Source organism: Abrus precatorius, unplaced genomic scaffold, assembly GCF_003935025.1.
Source record: "Abrus precatorius isolate BTA unplaced genomic scaffold, Abrus_2018 Scaffold4, whole genome shotgun sequence".
NCBI lineage: Eukaryota > Viridiplantae > Streptophyta > Magnoliopsida > Fabales > Fabaceae > Abrus > Abrus precatorius.
The window spans coordinates 17892688-17914082 of record NW_020874384.1 but is presented as its reverse complement, the minus strand read 5'-3'; the positions used below and the strand labels follow the sequence as shown (position 1 = coordinate 17914082).

Here is a 21395-nt window from a genome sequence, read left to right as displayed (position 1 = left end):
ATATCAGGTAGAGAATGTTCCACGTAGGATAACTTACAAGTGCCACGTCATCCGAAAATCTCCATTTGGTTATCCACTCTCTTAACCTCAACGTCTTCAGCAGAATCTGCAAGCCAAGCCAGGTAAGCACAAGCAAAGCAATTCCAAAAATGGCTTCTGCTTCTGTTACGATGGCTTTGCCAATGATCTCTGCAACCCAGAAGCCATCCTCCGAAGCCTTCTTCAGGCCGTTACCCTTAAGACAACCAAAGAGGACCCTCTTTACAAAATCCAAGGTTGAAATTCATGCATCTTTGAAGGAGAAGGCACTGACAGCAATTACAACTGCTTCCTTCACAGCTTCTATGGTTATTCCTGAGGTGGCTCATGCTGCAGGATCTGATCTCACCCCATCTCTCAAGAACTTTCTACTCAGCATTTTTGCTGGTGGGGTTGTGCTTGGAGCCATATTTGGAGCTGTTATTGGCGTTTCCAACTTTGATCCGGTTAAGAGAACTTAAAACTACGCCTGAATAATGAATATTGCTTTTGATTTCTCTGTCCTTTTCATTGTTCCTGCTTTTTGTTATATTTATGTTTATGCAACTGGTTCTGCTATTGACTAAATCCCAGCTGCACTTTATTTTCTATTAATCATATACTTCTTATTTTCATATGTCACCTTGTAAGATTGAGTGTAGATAACTAATAACACTAAAATTTTTAAAAGAGATATATAATTATTATATTTTTACAAATTTAATACATTAAATGTATTTTTAAATATTTAAACTTTGCCTTTAAGGGTTGAAATTAATTTTTTTTTTTAATATAATTGCTTTGGTTAGGAGGGGTGATGGTAATAATAGGCAACTTCAATCTTCATAGTTCGATGTGCTTTTGCTTAATGGGTGATCCTGCTAAGAGGTTCCGGTTTGTGATGTAGAAAGAAACCTCACAGATTATCTGTTAAAACTTTAATTAACTATTATCTGATTTCTGAATAGAGGAATGCGTTAAAAACTGAATTCATAGTAAGAAGAAACATGTCATGAGTTCATCACTCGAATCCAATGAACCAAACTCAAGTACATAGACGCAAACAGATGAAACAATTAATTGTAAATCGTTGATTCAATTCTTAATTTACGTTGTTACTTATTTTATTTTAGGGCTCCACTCATTCAAATTCTTACATACTTTTTGAGTGTTTGTACGGAATTCCTCAAAACATAACGTGCCATGAAAGATTGAATTTGTTTCCGCACGTTACTTTTGAGGTTAATTCTACACTCAGCACAACAAAGTATACATGAAATTATCCTCAAGATTTGGATTGAAAAAACCTCAGAGACGATAAGCCACGCCATGTCCAGGAACGAATCTAGCATTTTCTTCCGTGTACACGTGGGTTTCATTCTGAAGCCTGAAACAACGGTGATTCTGAAGTCAAGATTCAATACATTTTAGTGAGGACTTTGATTTTATACGGTCTTGGTTATTCATTCATGAAACTGTTTAAGTTTAACAAAGGTCTTACATTGTGTAGAGATCTTGGCTTTTGAATGTGAGAAATTGCAAAGAAAATTTACTTACGAAGTTGAAAGAGTCTTATTCATGGTGGCAGATGACTGGAACCAATCGCCAGTTAGGTAGAGCAATTCCCCATTTATTCTTGCGTTAATTCTTTTGTCCATTTCCTTAGCACCAATGAATAGTGGTTGGTCTGAAGCCTGGATTTAAAGTATATGAATATTCATAACAAGAAGTTACAATTAACACAAGCAAAGATTTGTCTTTTGCTTATTACTGAGTAACTTACACAAATTTTTAACACACTCTTTTAACACTTTTTTTTATTAGTTAATTTTTTTTTTTAAATCAAAGTAATTGTACCAGGAATGTGCTTTAACTTCTTAAGAAATAGATCAATCACGTGAAGTGTATTTGAAAGAGTACATTGCTAGCATTTTTCTTGCTTACCATAACCCATCCCCATGTATCAGCAAAAGATGGTACATGAGTTGTGTATGCCATCACATCTGCAAAGAAACATAAGAAAAACAAATCTTAGGGAAGAACCATAACACATATGTCAATATACTAGTGTTCTGTTGACATAAACAGTATTTGAATTTGATTCCTCAGAGCAAATGGATTGAATTAAAGTCTTACATTTGAAGACCTGTTTGATTGTGTTATATATAGAAGTGAAGACCTCTGTGTGTGTTAAGATACCTGCCGGTCCAGCCTGTGCAAGATACGATGAGGAGACGTTATTTTAATAATATTATTAACTGCATGCTAAATAGTTTTGGATAAATTTTGAGAAGAGGATTGCTACGTGAAATTCTATTGTCAAATTCTTCAAGAATTGATGTGTTTATATTTCATGTGATAAAGGCTTAAGAAGATTTCAGAGTTGATGGCATTAATATTCATATTTTATTTATGTTTAGGAAAAAGGTGTTTATATTTTATATTTCATGCAATATTCATATTTAGCAATTTAAACACACCTTTTTTTTTGTTATAAATAAAAAGGTATTAAATATGAATATTACTGCCCTTTTCTGAAGAAAAAAAGCGGGGGGGGGGGGATGGTGGTGTTAAAATTTCCTTATTAGATTGTTTTGAAAGGAAAAAAAAACTGATTTCTGATTTTTTAGAAAGCTACTTTTCTTAATTTTAGATAAAAGGAATTAAAATCATTTTTTTAAAAAAAACTCGTCTTATTATCATAAAATCTATTTTTAATTACAAACATTGTTTCTTTAACAAATACAAAGAAGTCGGTCCAAAAGCTTATAGGAAGTCGGGACATAAAGGGCATTTAAAGGAAAGTTACCTGGGTCACAAAAATGCCATTGGCATTGAGCTTGGGCTTCAGGATATTTTCATAGAAGGATTTGGTATAAAGTTGATAGCATGGCCCACCTTGAACAGGGTCTGCCAAATCTCCAACAATGATATCAAATTTCTGCTTTCTCTTCTCTAATTCAGCCCTACAATGCAATATATCGTTGAAATTTTAGTTTCATTAAACAAGAAACCTTGTTCATTAAAAAAAAAAAAAACCTCCATGAAATCCAGAAAGGTGCATATTATTATTATAATTATTATTATACTCAAATTCACTTACAAATTTATCAACCTAAATCATGTAACAAGGGTTGGCTTAAACCTTTTCATACATTAAATAATGAGATAAGAGTAACACACAGTAGTGTTAAGTTTGATTTAGCTGAAATTAAGAGGGTTGAAATTGAGGTTGAAGTGAAGAGATTTGCAACGTTTCAGTAGTTTGGTTGTATTGAAATTGAGAGAAGAAATATAGACATTTTTGTGGGACTCGCAAAAGTATTTCTCTTCTACTCAAGCGTTAAAGGTAGTGAGTGCGCATATGTATTTTTTGTCTTATTTTTTATTTAATTGTTTGAAAATAAAATTAATATTTTATAGAAAAATTATAAAAAAAATAATGATTTGATATTAACACAAAAGATATAATAAAATAATCAATTTTTTAAGTTAAATTAATTTTTAACTAAAAAATTTATATCAATTTTTTCAATTATCACTTTCGCTAATCCTAGCAAGCGAAAGTAAATCTTTTTATTTTATTTTATTTTATTTCTATTTATCCAAACAATACACCATTTTTACTTCTTCTTATTATTATTATTTATTTATGTTTTTTCATTTAAATTTTTTTATTTCATTCCTCTTTATTTTACTTCTCATCCAAACAAACCATAAATGTCTTAAGTTCCGTTCATACATTACAGTATTTATATAAATTTTTTAAAATGACCATCGTATTGCCTGAATGATAAGTCTATTTAAACAGAATTGTGAACGAATGAGAAAATCTCTTTTGGTTCAAATATTTATCAACCCAAACAAAAACAAAATGCTAATTTTATTTCATTTAAATTTTGGATAGCCTTTGGCTTTGGTATGAATTTTACCCCCATCCTAGGCTTTGTAGTACTTGAGTAAACGGAAGACTACAGCAGCTCGTGCCAGATCCTTAAGGTTGGATCACCATTTAATTAAAGATCACACTCTTTCCCACGGTGAGAGTGCAACCTTTTGTTTCGAAATTTGAAGGAAATTTGAAGGACTGGTAATGGTGAGAGCTTTTGAAATCACATAAACAATGATTATTGTATAAAGAATAAAAAAAAATTGGCCAGACATGACCTATTGGCTTAGCTTTCAAAGGGGCCAAGAACAACTGAAAAAATGGAAAACAAAAGCGAAGCTGACAACGAAAGATATTTATACCTGTCTTCAAAAAGACACCCATCAAGTACTAATTAATTAGGCTCATAGATTTCGTTGTTAAGGTATTTAATTTAAATTTATTAAAAAAAACACACTAAATGAGAATAATAATTAGTATCTCTCATTTTGCAATCTCTAATAAGAAAAACAAAAACACAAGGGAAAGATAATTACTTGGCATCATTGATGACAAGGTCGAGCTTCTTATGAGCAAAGGCCTCCCTGTTTACAGTCAAGTGTTTTCTACAGAAATTTACGACCTCCTGCAAGTATTAATGGTTGAAATGTGAATACTTGATCCGAGCATGATTAAGCTGAAGAGTAATAATGGGTATGGTAATAAGTAATAACCTGGTCTATGTCGCACATGATCACTCTCTCCATTGACTTGTGCTTGAGGGCTTCCCTAGCAGCAGACCCTTCGCCACCTCCCATTATAAACAATGTTTTGGGGCTGCCACAACAAGCGACATGTGCCCCTTATATTAGTCAAAGGGTTCAAAGTTCAAACATTCTTTCCCACAAAAAGCCCAATCGACCCCACTAAGAAGCGTAATCTTATGTTAAATGTTGTCACCTCATTACATAATTTATGAAAATAACATCTGTAAGAGCATATTGGCATCTTGCTTGTGTGAATTATTTTAGGATAACGGTATCTAGTATTTTTAGGACAATAGCTAAGGAATTAAAAATTATAGTATGAGTGAATATATATAAAGCAATATCCTAGCATTTACCATGATATTTATCAAATAGAATAAAAATGAAAAACATATTTTTGTAGAGACAAGGGGTAAGAGTAAGTCTAGCTTTAGATTTATGATCCATATCTACTCTAGCTTAACTTGTTTCTTAAACAAATTAAGTTAAAACTTATTAAAAATATATAACTAAAAAATCAAAATTATGATAATCGAAAAGATTTTTTAAGTTTTGACCGACTAACTTTTGGTATTTGATTAGGCATGCTCACAAATATAGTTATAAAACCGCTGGAAATGGTGATTTTCGAATTTGAGCTCCTAATGTTATAAGTTAAGCTCACTTGAGACTACAATCTTTCATTACAATCTTGTCACTTTGAGTATAGAATAACCTTTTTAAGTAAATATATGCAAAATATCATTGTTATATATATTTCATTTTTTATTATAATGTATTAAAATTATATACTTCGCAGGGCATGTGTGGATTCACCTTTTAGTAATAGAACTTATTTTTTCTTAAAAATTCTCTCAATACATTTACTTTGTTTAACTATTTAAACTCATGAATAGATTTAGATGTAAGTCTATTAACTTATTTAAAGATTATATTTCAAAGTAAACCATTAAATAGAGGTTTAGTTTTCATAACTTTTTAAAAAAGTCATATCATAAATTAAAAAAGGATTATGTTGAATAAGTAAGCCAAATTTAAATCATGCCTTTGGAAAAAAAATTTAGAAAATTTAAAATAAATTTTAACCTAATTTGACGTTTTTACACAATTTGCAACTTGGGTGAATTTCTTCAAAATTTTTCATCATTACTAATTGGACACTGCTCGTTTCTAAGTTTCTATAGCTAGAAATTAAAGCAGATTTCTGCATCTTTTTGAATTTTTTATTATTTGATAATGCGACAATACATTATTAAATAAATAATATTTATATATTAAAAATATTTTTAAATTAAATTTATATTTAAGAGAAGTTGAGTCACCATCAAGATATAAATAAAATTTCAGTTTTGTTAGCCTTAGTATGAAGTTTAAGTAACAAAAAATAACTTTTTTTTATTAAAAACACATAATATTTATTATATTTTCATATTCTTAAGATGATAAATTAATTTTGCAATAAAAAATTATCATTTTTAATAATTTATCAAGACTCAAGCTAATATTTTTAATAATAAAATGTTACCGCTATCATAAAAACTTACTTGGGGTGACATAACAGAGGGGGATGAATCAAGCATTCATGATAAATGAATTCATCTATTTCTGCACTCTGCATCTTCCCATCAATCACCAAGGCCTAATGCAACCAAAACATAAAAATAAAAAATCATCACATGCATAACATAAACTTTTTCCTCTCCTCTTTTTCTCAATACTACAAAGGAGAAAGGAGACGCAGAATTTTGTACATGTATTTGTCCATAAAGAAGAAGTAGAAGGAGTGGCAACTCAAACCTTTCCAAAACGCTTTGTATCCAGAAGAGCTATCTCCTGGTAATCGCTAATCCCTCTGTGAAGCACACTATTCAAAATGATGGAAAACATAAATGAGTTGGTTTTTTAATCAAACGAACCCAAAGTCGATCGAAATTACGAAAACGATAGTAGTCATTGTTATTTATGAGGTAGTAGCTTCTTTCTGTTGTAACATTTTCGAATTGATTTGGGGTGGTGAATCGCAAGAGGAATGACGAACCTGTTTAGTGCAAAAGACCATTTGAGATCATCGTCGATAACTTCCTCGTACCAGGAACAATCATGGTTTGGATCATCGGTGAGGTGTTGTTCCGTTTCATGACCAAACTTTGGGAACCCATTGATGTAAAACACCTCAGGAGCCTCACCCATGTTTTGTTAAATTAAAAGACGAAAGAAGTACTAAACAATTTTATGTTTCTTATAGCGGCACTAACTGGCTTTTATAGCTACTCGAACTCCATCAATAATGATTTAATTTTCATTAACTGAAGTTTCTTGTATAAATTGTCTATTTTTTTTCACTAACCGTAGTTTTAATTTCTATAATTTAAATTATTTAAAATACAATTTTTGTTGATCTAATTATTAATTTATAGTTATGTTAACTATGTTGTAATGTTCTTATTTTTTTTAAGATAATTAATCTAGTGTCACTTCACTGGCCCAAAGAGAATGAACCCAACGTATGTCAATCACAATTCTATTCTAGTAGAACACTGGAATATTCGAGGTTGAGTTACCTGCAAAAGTACTTTAGCATTAAGTTAGTAATTACACCACTACCAACATAGTAACAATAGAAAAATAAATTATATATCTCATGAAATAACGTGTAGGTAATACATCTTTTTAATATTAAAGCGATTCTTCAAGATTCCTGACTTATGACAAAAATTTTATTTATTTTTTATAAAAAAATTTACTCATGGTCTAACATGATTTAAGTGTAAAAAAATTTTGATCTTCAAAGTAGGGACCATAACTCATTAATTGTAATTTCCTACAACAAATGTTTTATGAATAATTAGATCCTTAAAGTGGAAAGGACAACTCCTTTATTTGTAATTTCGTGTAACAAATGTAACTGAATCATTGAACATGCAAGCGCTTGCATTTAAGTGAATCTTAAATCTCGTATCCGATTGTGCATTGGATTATTAGCATTTCAATAAGAAAATTATTCTTTGTATTTTTATTCACACCATTTTAACATTTTTTTTATAAATTTTCTTTTTCAAAATTGTCTTTCGTTAACATTAAAAATAACTACTATAGTTCCAAAAAATGCTCAACTAAATCCATCTCTATATTAAAAAACGGAAGCCACTCACAATCTTTATAGATAATAAATTAAGGTAAACTATTCTCTCTTAAGTGATGATTAAATTATACTATTTTTTCTTTTAAAATTAATATGTTACATTCATTTTAATATTAATACCTTTTAGTTTTTTTTCTCTCTTGCTACTTATTTTAACATGATTGATAGTTAATTTTAAACATCTACTATTAATTTTGTGATCAACATTAGATGAAACTTTGAAGCTAATAATCACTAGTAAAAGTGCTCCATGTTGGAGGAACAGTACTTCACCAAAAACTACAGAGAATTGCACTATTTCTCAATGTTAAATTTAATTTTAAACAAATGATATAATATTTTAATAAGACTTATAAAAAATAATTCAAGAACTCAAATTGTAGTTCTACTACTAAAGTAAAAAAAAAAAAAATTTAAACACGTAACACAGTAAAATTTACATAAAATAAATTTAATAATCCATTTGAGTTCCAACACTAAAAGTGCTCTTAGACTCATCAGAATCAATTTTTTGAAAAAAAAATTAACACAATTTACAAAATAAGTTGACAAACATGTTTTAAGTTTGTTGGGACAATTGTCGTCAGCGTTGCTCAAGTTAGCCATATTTCGGAAGAGTCAGAAATTAAAACAAAAGTAAGAAGAATTAAAATTATTGTTAATAATTATTTATTATCATAAATATACTCATATTTTCTATTTTGTCAAAAATTATCCTCACTTGAGAAAATCCATTTAAAAAGAATAAAATTGGGAAATTAGAAAATGAGCATGCGCGGAAAGTTGTGCTTGTGGGCAGTGGAACCTGCTGGGCACACGAGTGACAGGTGGGCGAGACACGCAGACACTTGTTACGGTTTGATTGGGACGCAAGGGAAATTGTGCTAGTGACATGCTCCAACATCGCAATGGATATTTATATTTATTTGTTAGGAACATCTATTGTTACATATACATATCTACTCCCATTTTAATTTTTTTAAAATAAATATATTTAAATAACAACAGACACATCCTTATTTGTTACACTCAAAGAGAAACCAATGTATTTGACTAGACTTTTTTTATTTTCTTAATTTTTAATACTCTTCTTCTCATTATTTTAAAATATTAAAAATATTTTATATGTTTATTTAATAATTAAAAAACAATTATATATATAAAAAATAAATGATTCGTTTCTGTTCAGAATTGCCGCGGGTGCAGCCAGTCCTTGATGGTACCATCCACAGTGTACGCCAGTGGCTATGAAAAAAGAATGTCGAAGTGAACACGAACATGGAACGTGTAAAATGTGGGCCCATCAATTTGCAGGGCTTTCTGGTTTAGTTGAGCGTGGGTTGACTCCATTATGGATACTGTGGACAGCCCACTACTCATTTTCCATGTTATCATCCGATAATTGATTTTATATATTTAATATTATATTATATTATATTATTTATTTATTTTATCTATATATATGTGCTTATTTTTAAATATTTTCTCAATTAAAAATGAAAATAATTCGTATCTGTTTTACTGTAAAAAAAAAAAAAAAACCATTTTTCATCATAGCATCCTCGGTATGTAATTCTTTAATGTGAATTTTTTTTTTATTTAAAGAAGATGCACAAAATGACAAATGTTGGCAAGGGATCACTTACATTCAATGGGATTGGTTCAGCTGAGAAGGGTTTAAATTGCTTCCCTCAAAGCTTTACTTTGGAACCATGCCATCAGCAGCTTCTTTCAAATGATGTATGAGTACCGTGGTATACCTCATTAAAGAAATTAAAGTGTTATGTATCCTTAACCTTCAATCTCTTCTCCTTAAACGTACTGGCTTTCTTATGTGATTTTAATTAATTATCCAAGGACTTCATGCTTGAAGTTGAAACTCTAAAGAACACTTTTTTAAATTAATTTCTTTTTTTTTTATGCTTATATAAGAAAATTCAGGAATGATACAATATCTGTAACAAGGTAACAAATTTGCATATTGATACCATTACGAACTTTACTTGTAGAACCCTAGAATTTCAATGGAAGATTATTTGCTGTAATTATATGTTATGCTTTTTTCAACCCTAGAATTCGAATACTGGGACTTAGTTTGATTTTTTTAAAATTTTTATAAAAGAAAAAATAGTATAAAAATGAATAATGATTTTTATAAATTAAAAATTATTTATCTTTTTAAATTTTTAAAAATTTAAATAATTTTTTAAAATAAAAAATATAATCTATTTCTAACTTGTTGAAGATAATTTATTTACTTTACATTAAATTTTCCCTTATAAATACTCATTTATAAGTTTATTCTAACTTAACCTAAACAATATTACTCATAAAGTAATTAATGTAATAAGTCCTTTGGTATGGGATAAAATGAGAGTTAAAACAATCACTTGTATGATTTTCGTCATTTTTAATTCATTTTTAGCCTATAAAAAAAAAATACGGTTACTTAAATTTTCATTTATTCATGCCTTAGCAATCATATTAGTAAATATTATTAATAAGTCATTAGAATTCAAAGTTGAAATTACATCTTAAATTTAAATAATTTTTATTTATTAATTTACGTACAATAATATATATATAATTATTTTAATTTGTATTAAACTTCATTATTCATATATATTTTTTATGTGTATCAAGACTATTTTTTCAATTAAGTATAGAGATCATTAAAATGAATTTTGCCTTTATCAACAAAGTTTTTTTTCTCTTTTCATATTATAGTAAAAACTTGAACCCTAATCAACGTATTTTTATAATTATTTATCTTCTGTATTGAATTTTATTAGTTTATTATTCATATTTATATTACGTCTTTTGCAATCCTATTATCGAGTCTTTAATTTGAACTTCGCCTGGAACAAGAAGATTTCGAAATAAAACTTCACAATCATACAAATAAAACAAAAAACTACACGAGTAAATGTTTTTTTTTTTAACCAAATCAAGGTTTATAAATTTGGATTACTTGTAAAAAACAAACGAAATAAAAAATTAAATAACCAATCCCAGCTTTGTCAAGTTTATTTAAAACCTTATGATAAAATCAATTAGTTCCATGTTAATGGTAAAGCTAAAGTATTCTACTATTAACATCGAACTAATTGATTTGATCATAAGTTGGGAAGTGATAAGAACAGTGACGAAAAAAAACTTGATTTTTATTTCATACGAAAAATATAGCAACTTTTTTTTTATGTCATGATAACAACTTATCTAAGTAGAAGTTGTCATCATAGCTTCCAATACTTTTCTATATCTACTATTTTTAAAAAATAATTATGTAAAATAGTTGACGTATAATTATATAACAACATATTTTTATTGTTAACAGTAAAAGTTCATTAATCTGAATAAATAGCATGGTTTCTTTAAAATCTCCGTAATAATAAGCATCGTGTAGCATGAAATACGTACATGGAGTGCAAAGAGCGTAGTAATTTCTTTTCCATGTTGATGTGGGAAACGTGGAATGCAACAACCTTTTGAAGACAATTTCCGGCTAATTTGAACTATGTAGGGCGGCACAGAATCATTTTCTTGAACTTTATGCAAAGTTTCTATTCAGATGCAACTCAGTCCAGAATGTCTCCGTTGAGTCAAGGCTTTTAATAATGCTGCAACTTCAATGGCAGGACACAATATCTGCTTTTCCAGCAAGTCAAGACACTATTTCTGATTTCATTATATTTTGTCTTTTGATTGATCGATCAAGGAATGTTTTTTCTTTCTACTTTGGAGAGCGGAGAGAATGTTCATGTTCAATGCCGTTTATCATTATGGATTTTTTTTTCTTCATTATGAATCACATGCAACACCTGGTTATTCCTTAGTGTTACTCAAAGTTGGGCGTAATTTGAGATCAAAATTTTACACACAGACAGGTATTTGAATATTGAAATTGCCACTCTACCCCAGGTTTAAAATATTAGTTTGACGGTTATATATACTCAGTAATGAAATTGCCAAATAAAGCATTAATATTCTCTGTTTGAAACTGTGTCGAAGAATATCAAAATATGAAGGCTAATTTTGATAATGTCTCAATTTAATAGTAAAAGACGTAAATCTAAAAATACTATAAATGAGTATAGATTCAGTTATTCAGTGATAAAAACTATATAAATATAAGCATAGTTTAAATCGACAATGCATACAGCTGGTTTTAAAATAATTTTCAGACATTAACGATCCGTGACTACTTTAACGTCGTTTTATTAATATAAATGACGCGAACTATGCCATCGTTTCAACAACCAACGTTGTAAAATCTCATTTATAAAAAAAAAAACAATTATTTTATATGATAATAAGTGATAAAAGTAGATCTGATCAAGCTCTTGAATATTCTTACAAGAAAAAAAAATTGTTTAACTCCTTTTATTAAGGGGAATTCATTTAAATCTTTAGAAAATAATTTTATGAAGATACTTTTTAATGCATATAAAAATTATAATTATTTTTTTTATGTTTTTATGAACTTTTTACAAAATACTGCTAAATATTTTTAAAAATATATACATTTCAATTAAAATTTCTTCTCTGTTTTAAATACAATCACATAAACCCTTAAAAAATAATACTTTGTATTTGCATATAAATTTTCAAAATTATATTAAAAATTAATCATTTTCTCACTTATTTTATAACTTGAGGATTATTAACTTTTAAATATACTTTGATCTCTTCACCTGTTAATTTTTTTAATCAAGTTTTGGGAAGATATTAATTTTTTTTTACATATAATATGTTAGAATATTTAAATAAATAAAAATAATATATTAATGATAATATTATTCTATTAATTTTTTACGATAATATTTTAAAATTATAGATTTATTAATTTATTTAAAAGCTTATCTATAAATGTAGATCTAATAACTTATTTAATAGTATTCTTATAATTAAATCTATTATAAAATAACCTTTTAAATAAACTCTTAAGTTAGGTTAGATTTATAAAAAAAAGTTAGGCTATTGTGATAAATATTCATGCTTATAATATCAAATAAAAGGACTATGCAATCTGTTCTGCCATCTTTGACTGCAAAGACAAAATCCGAATTCATATATTTTCTTCGTAGCAATGAATCTACAGAAGCTTTTGAATATTTCTATCTAGAATACAAATTAGGGAAATGCGCCAATATTTGCAAATTGGTTGTTGGATTGTTAAATTAAATATTTCGATATAGATTGTTTAAACATGATTTTGATAGTACTGTTGTTTGCCTACTCGAAACTCTAACGTGTAAATGATTCTCATATCTTGGATGATGTAAGTAATTCCATATACATCACATTCAAGTGTATCTTTTAGCCCAAACATAAATCCAGGTTTATTATCTTGTCATAGCTCTTCAGTTCTTCTCTCCCTGTCAAGGAATATCAGTCTTATAACTATACATAATCCCCAGATTTTGTAGACCTTTTAAACGACTTTGTTTCAGTTAAGGACAGATTAAAATATTTACTGTTTTCTTAAAAAAGAGACAAATCCCAATATGACAATGATTTAGCGACAGCAACACTTAAACAAAACATTCTTCTAACATAAAAAAAACAACGGAGGAAATTCGTAGAATATGCACCATATATGATTCAATGACCGAGATAGAACAGATTTATGATAAAAATAAAAACCTGAATAATCTTTTCCTTGGGAGTTTGGACATAATTTATGAGTTAGCAGCAAATTTCGTGCACTCATTCAACTCATCAGCAGGCGTGCTTGGTGGCTACCCGGTAGTGCGCCTGGTGTGCGGTATCCCCACTATGCATCGATGTTTACCATTTTACCTGTCTCCATTAAACTAAACTGAAAACCTATCAAAGAATTTTTTTAAAAAATAATATATACAAAAAATAAAAATACTGAAATAGACCTGTCCCAAAAATATTTACCAAAGTAGACCTATTTACTGTTTACGTATAGAATTCGACTTTCCAAAAACTGAATTCTGATCTTCAAATTTGTGTCCGTACAGTAGATTTCCAAATAGAATTCAGTTTTGGGGCAACCGAATTTCATACATAATTTGCATTTATGTTTTTGTATATAATAAAAAAATATTATCTAATATTTATGTTTATATATTTATATTATGTTAATCTGTGTGACAAATGCGTCCCCTCATTTTATAAATTCCTTTAAATATGCTGCGAGAAAGTCGATTTCTGAGACAAAGTCGACTTCTAAGAGCGGTTAAATACGAACCGCTCTCCATATTTAATTTATTAATAACTTTAACATAATATAAATATATAAACATAAATATTAGATAATATTTTTTTATTATATACAAAAACATAAATGCAAATTATGTATGGAATTCGGTTGCCTCAAAATCGAATTCCATTTGGAAATCTACTGTACGGACACAAATTTGAAGATCAAAATTCAATTTTTGAGAAGTCAAATTCTGTACGTAAACAGTAAATCGGTCTACTTTGGTAAATATTTTTGGAACAGGTCTATTTCAGTATTTTTATTTTTTTATATATTATTTTGGTTAAAAAGTCACCTATCAAAATCTTAAAATTATTATTAAATAGTTAAAAAATTTGTTAACATCAGCCTAAAGTAGAAGATAAATAACTAATAATAGTATATTTTGATTAAAAATATTTATTACATTTTTATAATTTTAAATAACTAAATTAATGTTTAAAAAATTAAAAATAAAATAATACTTTCTTCAATTTTTTTTTATAAGAAACAAAAGACTAAATCATCAAAACTAAAAAAAATAATTAATTATATTATGTTTTTCATAAATATAAATTTTATTCTAAAAATATCCATGATATTAAATAATATAATTAGTAATTTGTATATTTAATGATACTAATAAAAGAATGGTATAAAAAAAATTTAATAATTAATGTATTTTAAATCTATCATTTTTTTTTATAATAAAGACAAAAAAATGTTTTATTTTGTTTCTTATAAAAAGAAACTAGATAGAATATATATTATTTATTTTTTTACTTCTTAATTTTTAATCATTACCTTTAAAATATTAGTTAATAAGAGTTTTTTTCTTATGAAAAAACAAAAGTTTAAAAGGTAAACCTTTTATAAAAGTTACTAACTATTAATTTGACTCAGCTTTGTTAGACTTCCCTTCTCAATAAAAGTAAAAATTTCTCCAATTAGTTTCTATATATAGAAGTCCTACTTTTTAGGCTTTTGATTATTCAAAAAGTAGCTTCTATTTTTAAGAGTTTTGTTTAGAACTACATTCACATAACATTTTTTTTAAGAGTTTCTATATATAAATAAAAAGAATTTATAATTTTAAAGAGAAAAATTAAAAAAAACTAAAAACTGTCTAATTTTTTTTATCTATTGGTTATGAATTTCCGCGCATTTGACTCTTACTAGGCTAAAACATTTATCACGTGATGTCAACACATGATACACGGCTTTACTACAGCTAAATTTGCCCGACACTAAAATCTGACAATTTTCCTTAATGCAACGGACACTCTCCATGATAACATCACATTCACACCTGTTATGTGTGTTTTTTATCCAAGAAGAATCAAAATTGGCTTTCCACGACGACTTGGAGCAAGTGTTTGATGTCGATTAGATAAGGTTTAAGAAATGCAGAGGTCTTCTCGAACCCCAAATAATCACTATCTTATGTCTCCTACTGGTCACTACTACTTACGTATATATAAAAAGTGACCAAAATCAGAAGAATATGGCTTTCCCATGTCACGAACCATCACATACTTCATTTCCATTTTGATTTTATAATGCCGTCCAGCCGAATATTGCAATTAATAAATATTCCAATTTGGATATGATGATTCATTAACCCATGTTACTTTGACCACCAAGGAGAGACCTTTGTTACTGAAGATTCATGAGATTGATAAACAAATGAATTAGCTGCGTTCGCCGTCCAAACCAATAATGGATCTTAAACAAGACAAGAAATCATTTTCTTTTAAAAAAATGGAAAACAAAAGTCATATAGATAACTTCTTCTGTCAATTTATATTTGTTTATTGGTTTAAAATTTGGCAAATTTGTTAAATTATATTTCATATATCAAACCTGTACCGTCTGCTTATTAAATCACGACTCGATGTGTATATATATATATATTGGTATCAGAAAAAAAAAGTCTTTTTATTATATAATATGAATTTGTTTAGAGGGATTTGATATTTCTTTTCAATTTTATAAAGCAGCTTTAGTCTTGCCATTGAAGGCTGAAAAAGGTAAAAACACTCGTCAAAACATAATTATATAGTTGGGGGACGAGGAAAATTCAAGATAGTAATTCTTAAATTTGTTTGAATGGGTAACGATGGTGTAATTATTTGAATTATTATACGACGCAATTTTCCGTAAACTACAACTATTTTATGAAGTGATGAGCTGAAATAATGTTTTTTTTACCTCACTATTTTCTTCACCTTTCTATGTAATTAATTTTCACACGAATGCATAACTCAAGAAAATGGAATACAGACTACGTAATTCTTGAAAGCTATATTTAGTGACTGGAAGTTTTATGTAAACAACATAATAGTTAACATCATAGAAGGCTTATAAACAAAAACAAAAACATATCAAGGTAAAGAAAAAGAAAGATACTTAAAAATTCTCTTCGTAAAATTTATAGCTCTACCCTGTTCATGACCTTATTTTCCACCAAAACTGTGTTAGTCAAACATCATCGTATCGTACCTCTTCTGTAGATGTGCAGTGATCTATTTTTCCTTGTTATTATTAACTTTCCTCAAACTCATTAATTCAACGATTTGATTCCCAGTGATGGTGCGTGTTGCTAGCTAAAGTTATTAAGTCTTCGTATTTTTTTTATTACGTCATTAATAAGGATAAAAAATATTAAATTAAAAAAATTAGAATTAAAAAAAATTTAAAAACAAAAATCAAAATTTAAAAAAATAATAAAATGAAAATATATTTAAATATAAATGTTCTATATAATATCAATATGTAATTATTCAAACAACATAACCCTTAAAAGAAATCATCACCTGGATCTTATGTCGGGGAAAATAGAAAAACTCAACGTCCAAGTGTTGATCATAATGCTCAAAACTCTTGCTTCAATATGGATCAATACCATCAACACTTGTAATTATACCGCTAAATATATAATTATATTAAAGCCTTTCAATTCTGAATTACAATATTATCAGGGGATATCAAGAGATGAACTTCTCCATTTTATGGGAAGAAAAAAATAAAATTTAAGAATCGAAATTTTGGCCCTTTTACCCCCATTTTATTGTCATGATTTCATCCCCCTTAAATAGAGTTGGATACATAGGTCACGATCCGCATACCCGCGGCCCACATAAGTGTTTTGGATTGCTTTGTTTAATAGTTCGGCCCTGACATTATGAATCAGCCCGTTTACTAACATAAAACAATATTTATAAATGTTTTAACTAAACTAAATACACACACACATGTAAAATCAAAATTATTACCCTGCCCTTTGTCTTTCTCAAACCAAACAATTTGTAGATAATAAAGACGTGCTTGCCAATGAACCTGAATTAATGAACTCGATTCCACAAAGCTTTCCTAACAATGGTACAAATTACTTAAATAATGCTAAAATATTATGCAAAACTGATAATAAAATAGCGCCGTTGCCGGGGATCGAACCCGGGTCACCCGCGTGACAGGCGGGAATACTCACCACTATACTACAACGACTTTGTTGATACCATTAAGTATTGAAATAATAACACTTTAATGCGGTCCACAACTGATAACATCTTAGTGGCAAAGAAGGGTTACCTTATCCACATGCACGCATGTAAATTATGAAGAGAAGCCCAGGAACAGAAAGCTGAAGCAATGGCCGTGTCCTCCACCATTGCCACCGTCTACATTTCAGCTAAAAACATTCCAACCACTCAAGCACCAAAAATTGGATTCTCAAGTTTCATTGCTTTTCCTGTGAAACCATGTAGATTCTTAAGCATCAGAAGCTCCGGTGATGTCTCGGCCGAGACCTCTAACACAGAGGTAGATTCAGATAGTTCCATTGAAGTTCCACAAGAACCACCGTCTTTAATTTCTGCTCTTAACGTGGACAAGGCTCTCCGCGGCTTACGTACGTTATTCAAAATACTTTTTCTATATATCCTTTTATAGAAGTGCATTTAATTGACGAAACAAGTGTTTAGAATGCAGCAATTACAGACGCAGATCATTATGGTAGACTAGGTATTCCAAGAGGATGCCCCTTTGATAAGGTCCATCAGAACCACTTTCGGTTTTCTGTATGAACTTATTTATGAATTTTAAGTTTTTTAACATTTGTCTCTCTTGTTCCCTCTACACTTTTAACTAACAGGTGGCGGTTGCTTATAATAAGAAGGTTCAAGAATTGAAGAGTCAAAATTTAGAGGAAGAAGAACTCGGTCAAAAATTAGAACTTCTCAAAGTAAGTAATGTGTTTATATATCCACATTTGAATTAGGAGTACAATTTTGTATTATTTGTTCATGAATATTTGAGTTACTACACCTTTCTATAGGAATCATACACCATTCTGTCTTCCGAAGATGAAAGAAGAATGTATGACTGGAGCTTGGCCAGAACGGAAAATAAAGACAAATACGTTTGGCCATATGAGGTTGACATAACACTAATCCCCACAGGAGATCCTCCACCTCGGGTAAGTATTTTTTTTTTCCTATTTTTCATCATTCTAAACTACTTTCTAAGGAGCATGATACATAAAATGTTATTTTTCTTTAAATTTTTCACCCCAATGTATGTATATATAAAAGATAATTGCTATTAAGAAATTGCTGCTGATTGCTATTATTTCATAAATCATAATTATAACATAAATAGATGGAGAGATCCAAAAATAAAGCAGAGCACAGGGGGTTTCGAAGAAAAATACAATAAAAAATTATTACACGTTTCACATATAAAAATATATTTGATTATGAAAATTGAAATTGATGTAATATCAATTATATGATATGCCGAAACAAGAGTATTCTTAATGCTCTTTTAATATTATCATAATAATCTTTTTAATGACTAAGTATAAGTTAAATTTTGGAGAAGAAGAAAGAGAAGGAAAATTATTTTATTTTTAAATTTAAAAGTCATATAATATCTATACAAGTAACTAAAAATTGACACATCAAATTGATATATCATTTTATGGCTTTTATTTAAAAAAGATGTAAATTAGAGGATGTTAATTAAAAATAAAAATCTTTTATTCTTTCTTCCCTTTTTCTTCAAAACTTAATTCTCAAACATAACTCAAGTATTTTATGTTTTTTAAATATTAAATACATTTATCTTTATTTACTATTGCATTTATAAATTATTAAAAATATTAGCGAGAAAATTTTGTCACAGGATATAACATTTACCCCTGAAAATATATTTGCTCTTTTTCGTGGCAGGAACCTGAGGATGTAGGACCAACGAGAGTAGTTGGATACTTCATATTGGGATGGATAATGCTCTCGTTTGTGTTATCTATTGCACTAAACTTGTAGAAAGAAGTGTACATTTGTGAAACTTTTGTTCTCGATCCAAAACAGATACATAAAGCTCCAGTAAATGAATATTTAGATTTAATTTCATGCATCTAAAATTATAATAAAGTCACTAAAATAAATATTTAGTTTACCATTTAACCCCATGTCCCTTGGCCACACCTTTTTTTTATTATTATTGTCAGAAATGAATAGAATAAAATCAAGGAAATGTTCATTTTATTTCTCTAAATAGCAAATGAAAAGGATATATAATAAAGATAGCCCAACAGTACAGTAGACAATACAAGTCTGCACGCACTAGTTGTCAGGCATAAGAACACGTGATGAAGAGAAATGAACAATATGCTGAGTGAACTTGAGAATGACAACCAACCAGTGTTTACATTATTTGAAGAAGGACTTGCTTTATGAGGAATCCTTCTCACTCCTAGAGATATCCACAACGTGAGACCAAATTCAGTATTCCAGGCTTCTACCACTGTTCAAAATGAAAAATGAGTTTCAAAACGAGGTAAAATTAGTTTCTACATTGCCCATGGAGACGTACAAGAGATTGATCCAGGTTGGTGATGTTGTCTGCAACACAAACAGGAGAATGAGTGAATAACAATCAAAAGAAAAGAACAAAGATTAATTGCCGTCAACCCTTAATTCTTTTGTTGGGTATATTAGGCAGCAATTCTTCTATAGTGCTTTTATAGAATAACACTTTACGTACCTTCCCTTCCCAACTAGTCAACTAAATAAATAAATGCCCTCAAACATCAAGACAAGAAAGTTCAAGTGGAAAATGGCGCATCCAAATTCAATAAATTAAATTGTCGAAATTTGAGTCATTTATAGAAAAGAAAGAGACGCATAGAGACCATATATTTGAACCAAATACGTGCTGACAGCACCTTCAGAAAGAAGTCACAAATTGAGGATTCCAACTCCAGTGGTGAATCCACTACGCTAAAAGTTATAGTTTAAGATAAACAAACATCGTTTGAAAGACTAAGTAATAGGGTTTGGCCTTGCATAAAGCCTCTTCCAAGAGCACGGATTAATAATCTCCCTTTCTGTGTCGTCCTGTTCTACAAAACATCTCCCCTGCTACACAATTCATTTAAGCAAAATATGTCCCCTTCTGTCACAATTTTGAGTTCATCTTGACTCATTATCACTTATAATAAGAGTTCAAGTTAATTAATTAAAGTCACTAATTCAAAACAATGATTTGCATATCAGACTTCACTGAAGGCATCAAAGGAGAGAAAAATAACCAAGAAAAGTCAAGAAGGTTAAAAACATTTCTCTGATCGAAACTTCTCGAAGGAAAAAGTGAAGCAAAATTTGGATTCTAATCCTTTGGATAGTTTAATATATTTTTCCATAATGTCTTACCAAGATTTCGATACTGGTATTCACCAATGTCTAATTCTAAATTAAGAGGTCTAATTCGAAACCCAGATTTCAAGATCAGTCTTCACTGAAGACTAGTGTTTTATGAAATTATTCTGATAGAAAATACATCGAAGAAACGAAAAACAACCAAGAAAAGTCAAGAAAGACAACCAAAATTTCCTGATAGAAACTTCTAAAAATAAAAATTTGATTAAAATCCTTTGGATACTTTAATGTCAATTTTTATACCGTGTTACCAAGATTTCTTTACTGTTTAATAAGTTGTCTACTCTCTGCACAATGTGTGTGTATACGAGTCAAAGTTAGACTCCAAGCCATTCCACAGCTCTCTCTGTCTTTCCTGACCAACCAGAAGTTTAAGGCGAAGTTTGAATAAATGAATATAATAGCCTGAGGAGCAAGAATTTATACGATGCACAAACCGACTCTTCTGTTGACCAAAAAAGAAAAACTGACTCTTCCATTTTTTAATGCTTAACCGACTATTCTATGTGTTATTAAATTTTAAGTAGTATTTTACATGCTTTTTAAAAATCAATATGATTTACTTAAAAGTGGTCAAATTAAAAAAAAAACTTCAGAACAGATAATTTTAAAATAAAAATTATACAAAAATAAATAAAATAACTAATTAATTAACATTTATTTAGAT

At 28.9% G+C, this 21395-nt stretch overlaps 3 protein-coding genes and 1 non-coding gene across 5 annotated transcripts; 2 read left to right on the top strand and 2 right to left on the bottom strand.

Annotated features, from left to right (window-relative positions):
• Nucleotides 1-79: 79 nt before the first annotated feature.
• LOC113864756 lies at nucleotides 80-1752 on the top strand. Its single transcript, XM_027498824.1, has 2 exons — nucleotides 80-485; nucleotides 1152-1752. The coding sequence occupies exons 1-2, from the start codon at nucleotides 150-152 to the stop codon at nucleotides 1293-1295; spliced, it is 480 nt and encodes a 159-aa protein (XP_027354625.1). The 5' UTR covers nucleotides 80-149; the 3' UTR covers nucleotides 1296-1752.
• On the bottom strand, nucleotides 1274-13390 carry LOC113864755 (thermospermine synthase ACAULIS5). Of its 2 annotated transcripts, XM_027498823.1 has the most exons (11): nucleotides 13373-13390; nucleotides 6692-6849; nucleotides 6451-6517; nucleotides 6198-6292; nucleotides 4621-4723; nucleotides 4444-4532; nucleotides 2828-2984; nucleotides 2155-2230; nucleotides 1963-2021; nucleotides 1576-1712; nucleotides 1274-1405 (listed from the first exon to the last, which is right to left on the bottom strand). In XM_027498823.1, the coding sequence occupies exons 2-11, from the start codon at nucleotides 6841-6843 to the stop codon at nucleotides 1327-1329; spliced, it is 1014 nt and encodes a 337-aa protein (XP_027354624.1). In that variant the 5' UTR covers nucleotides 6844-6849; nucleotides 13373-13390; the 3' UTR covers nucleotides 1274-1326. The 2 variants fall into 2 exon arrangements, with proteins under 2 accessions (XP_027354624.1, XP_027354623.1); XM_027498822.1 differs by lacking the exon at nucleotides 13373-13390 and having other exon boundaries at nucleotides 6692-6888.
• A 4051-nt stretch (nucleotides 13391-17441) lies between these two features.
• TRNAD-GUC lies at nucleotides 17442-17513 on the bottom strand. The gene has a single exon. It is a non-coding gene; the product is annotated as a tRNA-Asp (tRNA).
• Nucleotides 17514-17597: 84 nt separating this feature from the next.
• LOC113865597 (NAD(P)H-quinone oxidoreductase subunit U, chloroplastic) lies at nucleotides 17598-19459 on the top strand. The gene is made up of 5 exons (XM_027500280.1): nucleotides 17598-17916; nucleotides 17997-18058; nucleotides 18160-18249; nucleotides 18343-18483; nucleotides 19238-19459. Exons 1-5 carry the CDS (start codon nucleotides 17658-17660, stop codon nucleotides 19331-19333), a joined length of 648 nt encoding a protein of 215 aa, XP_027356081.1. The 5' UTR covers nucleotides 17598-17657; the 3' UTR covers nucleotides 19334-19459.
• Nucleotides 19460-21395: the final 1936 nt, after the last annotated feature.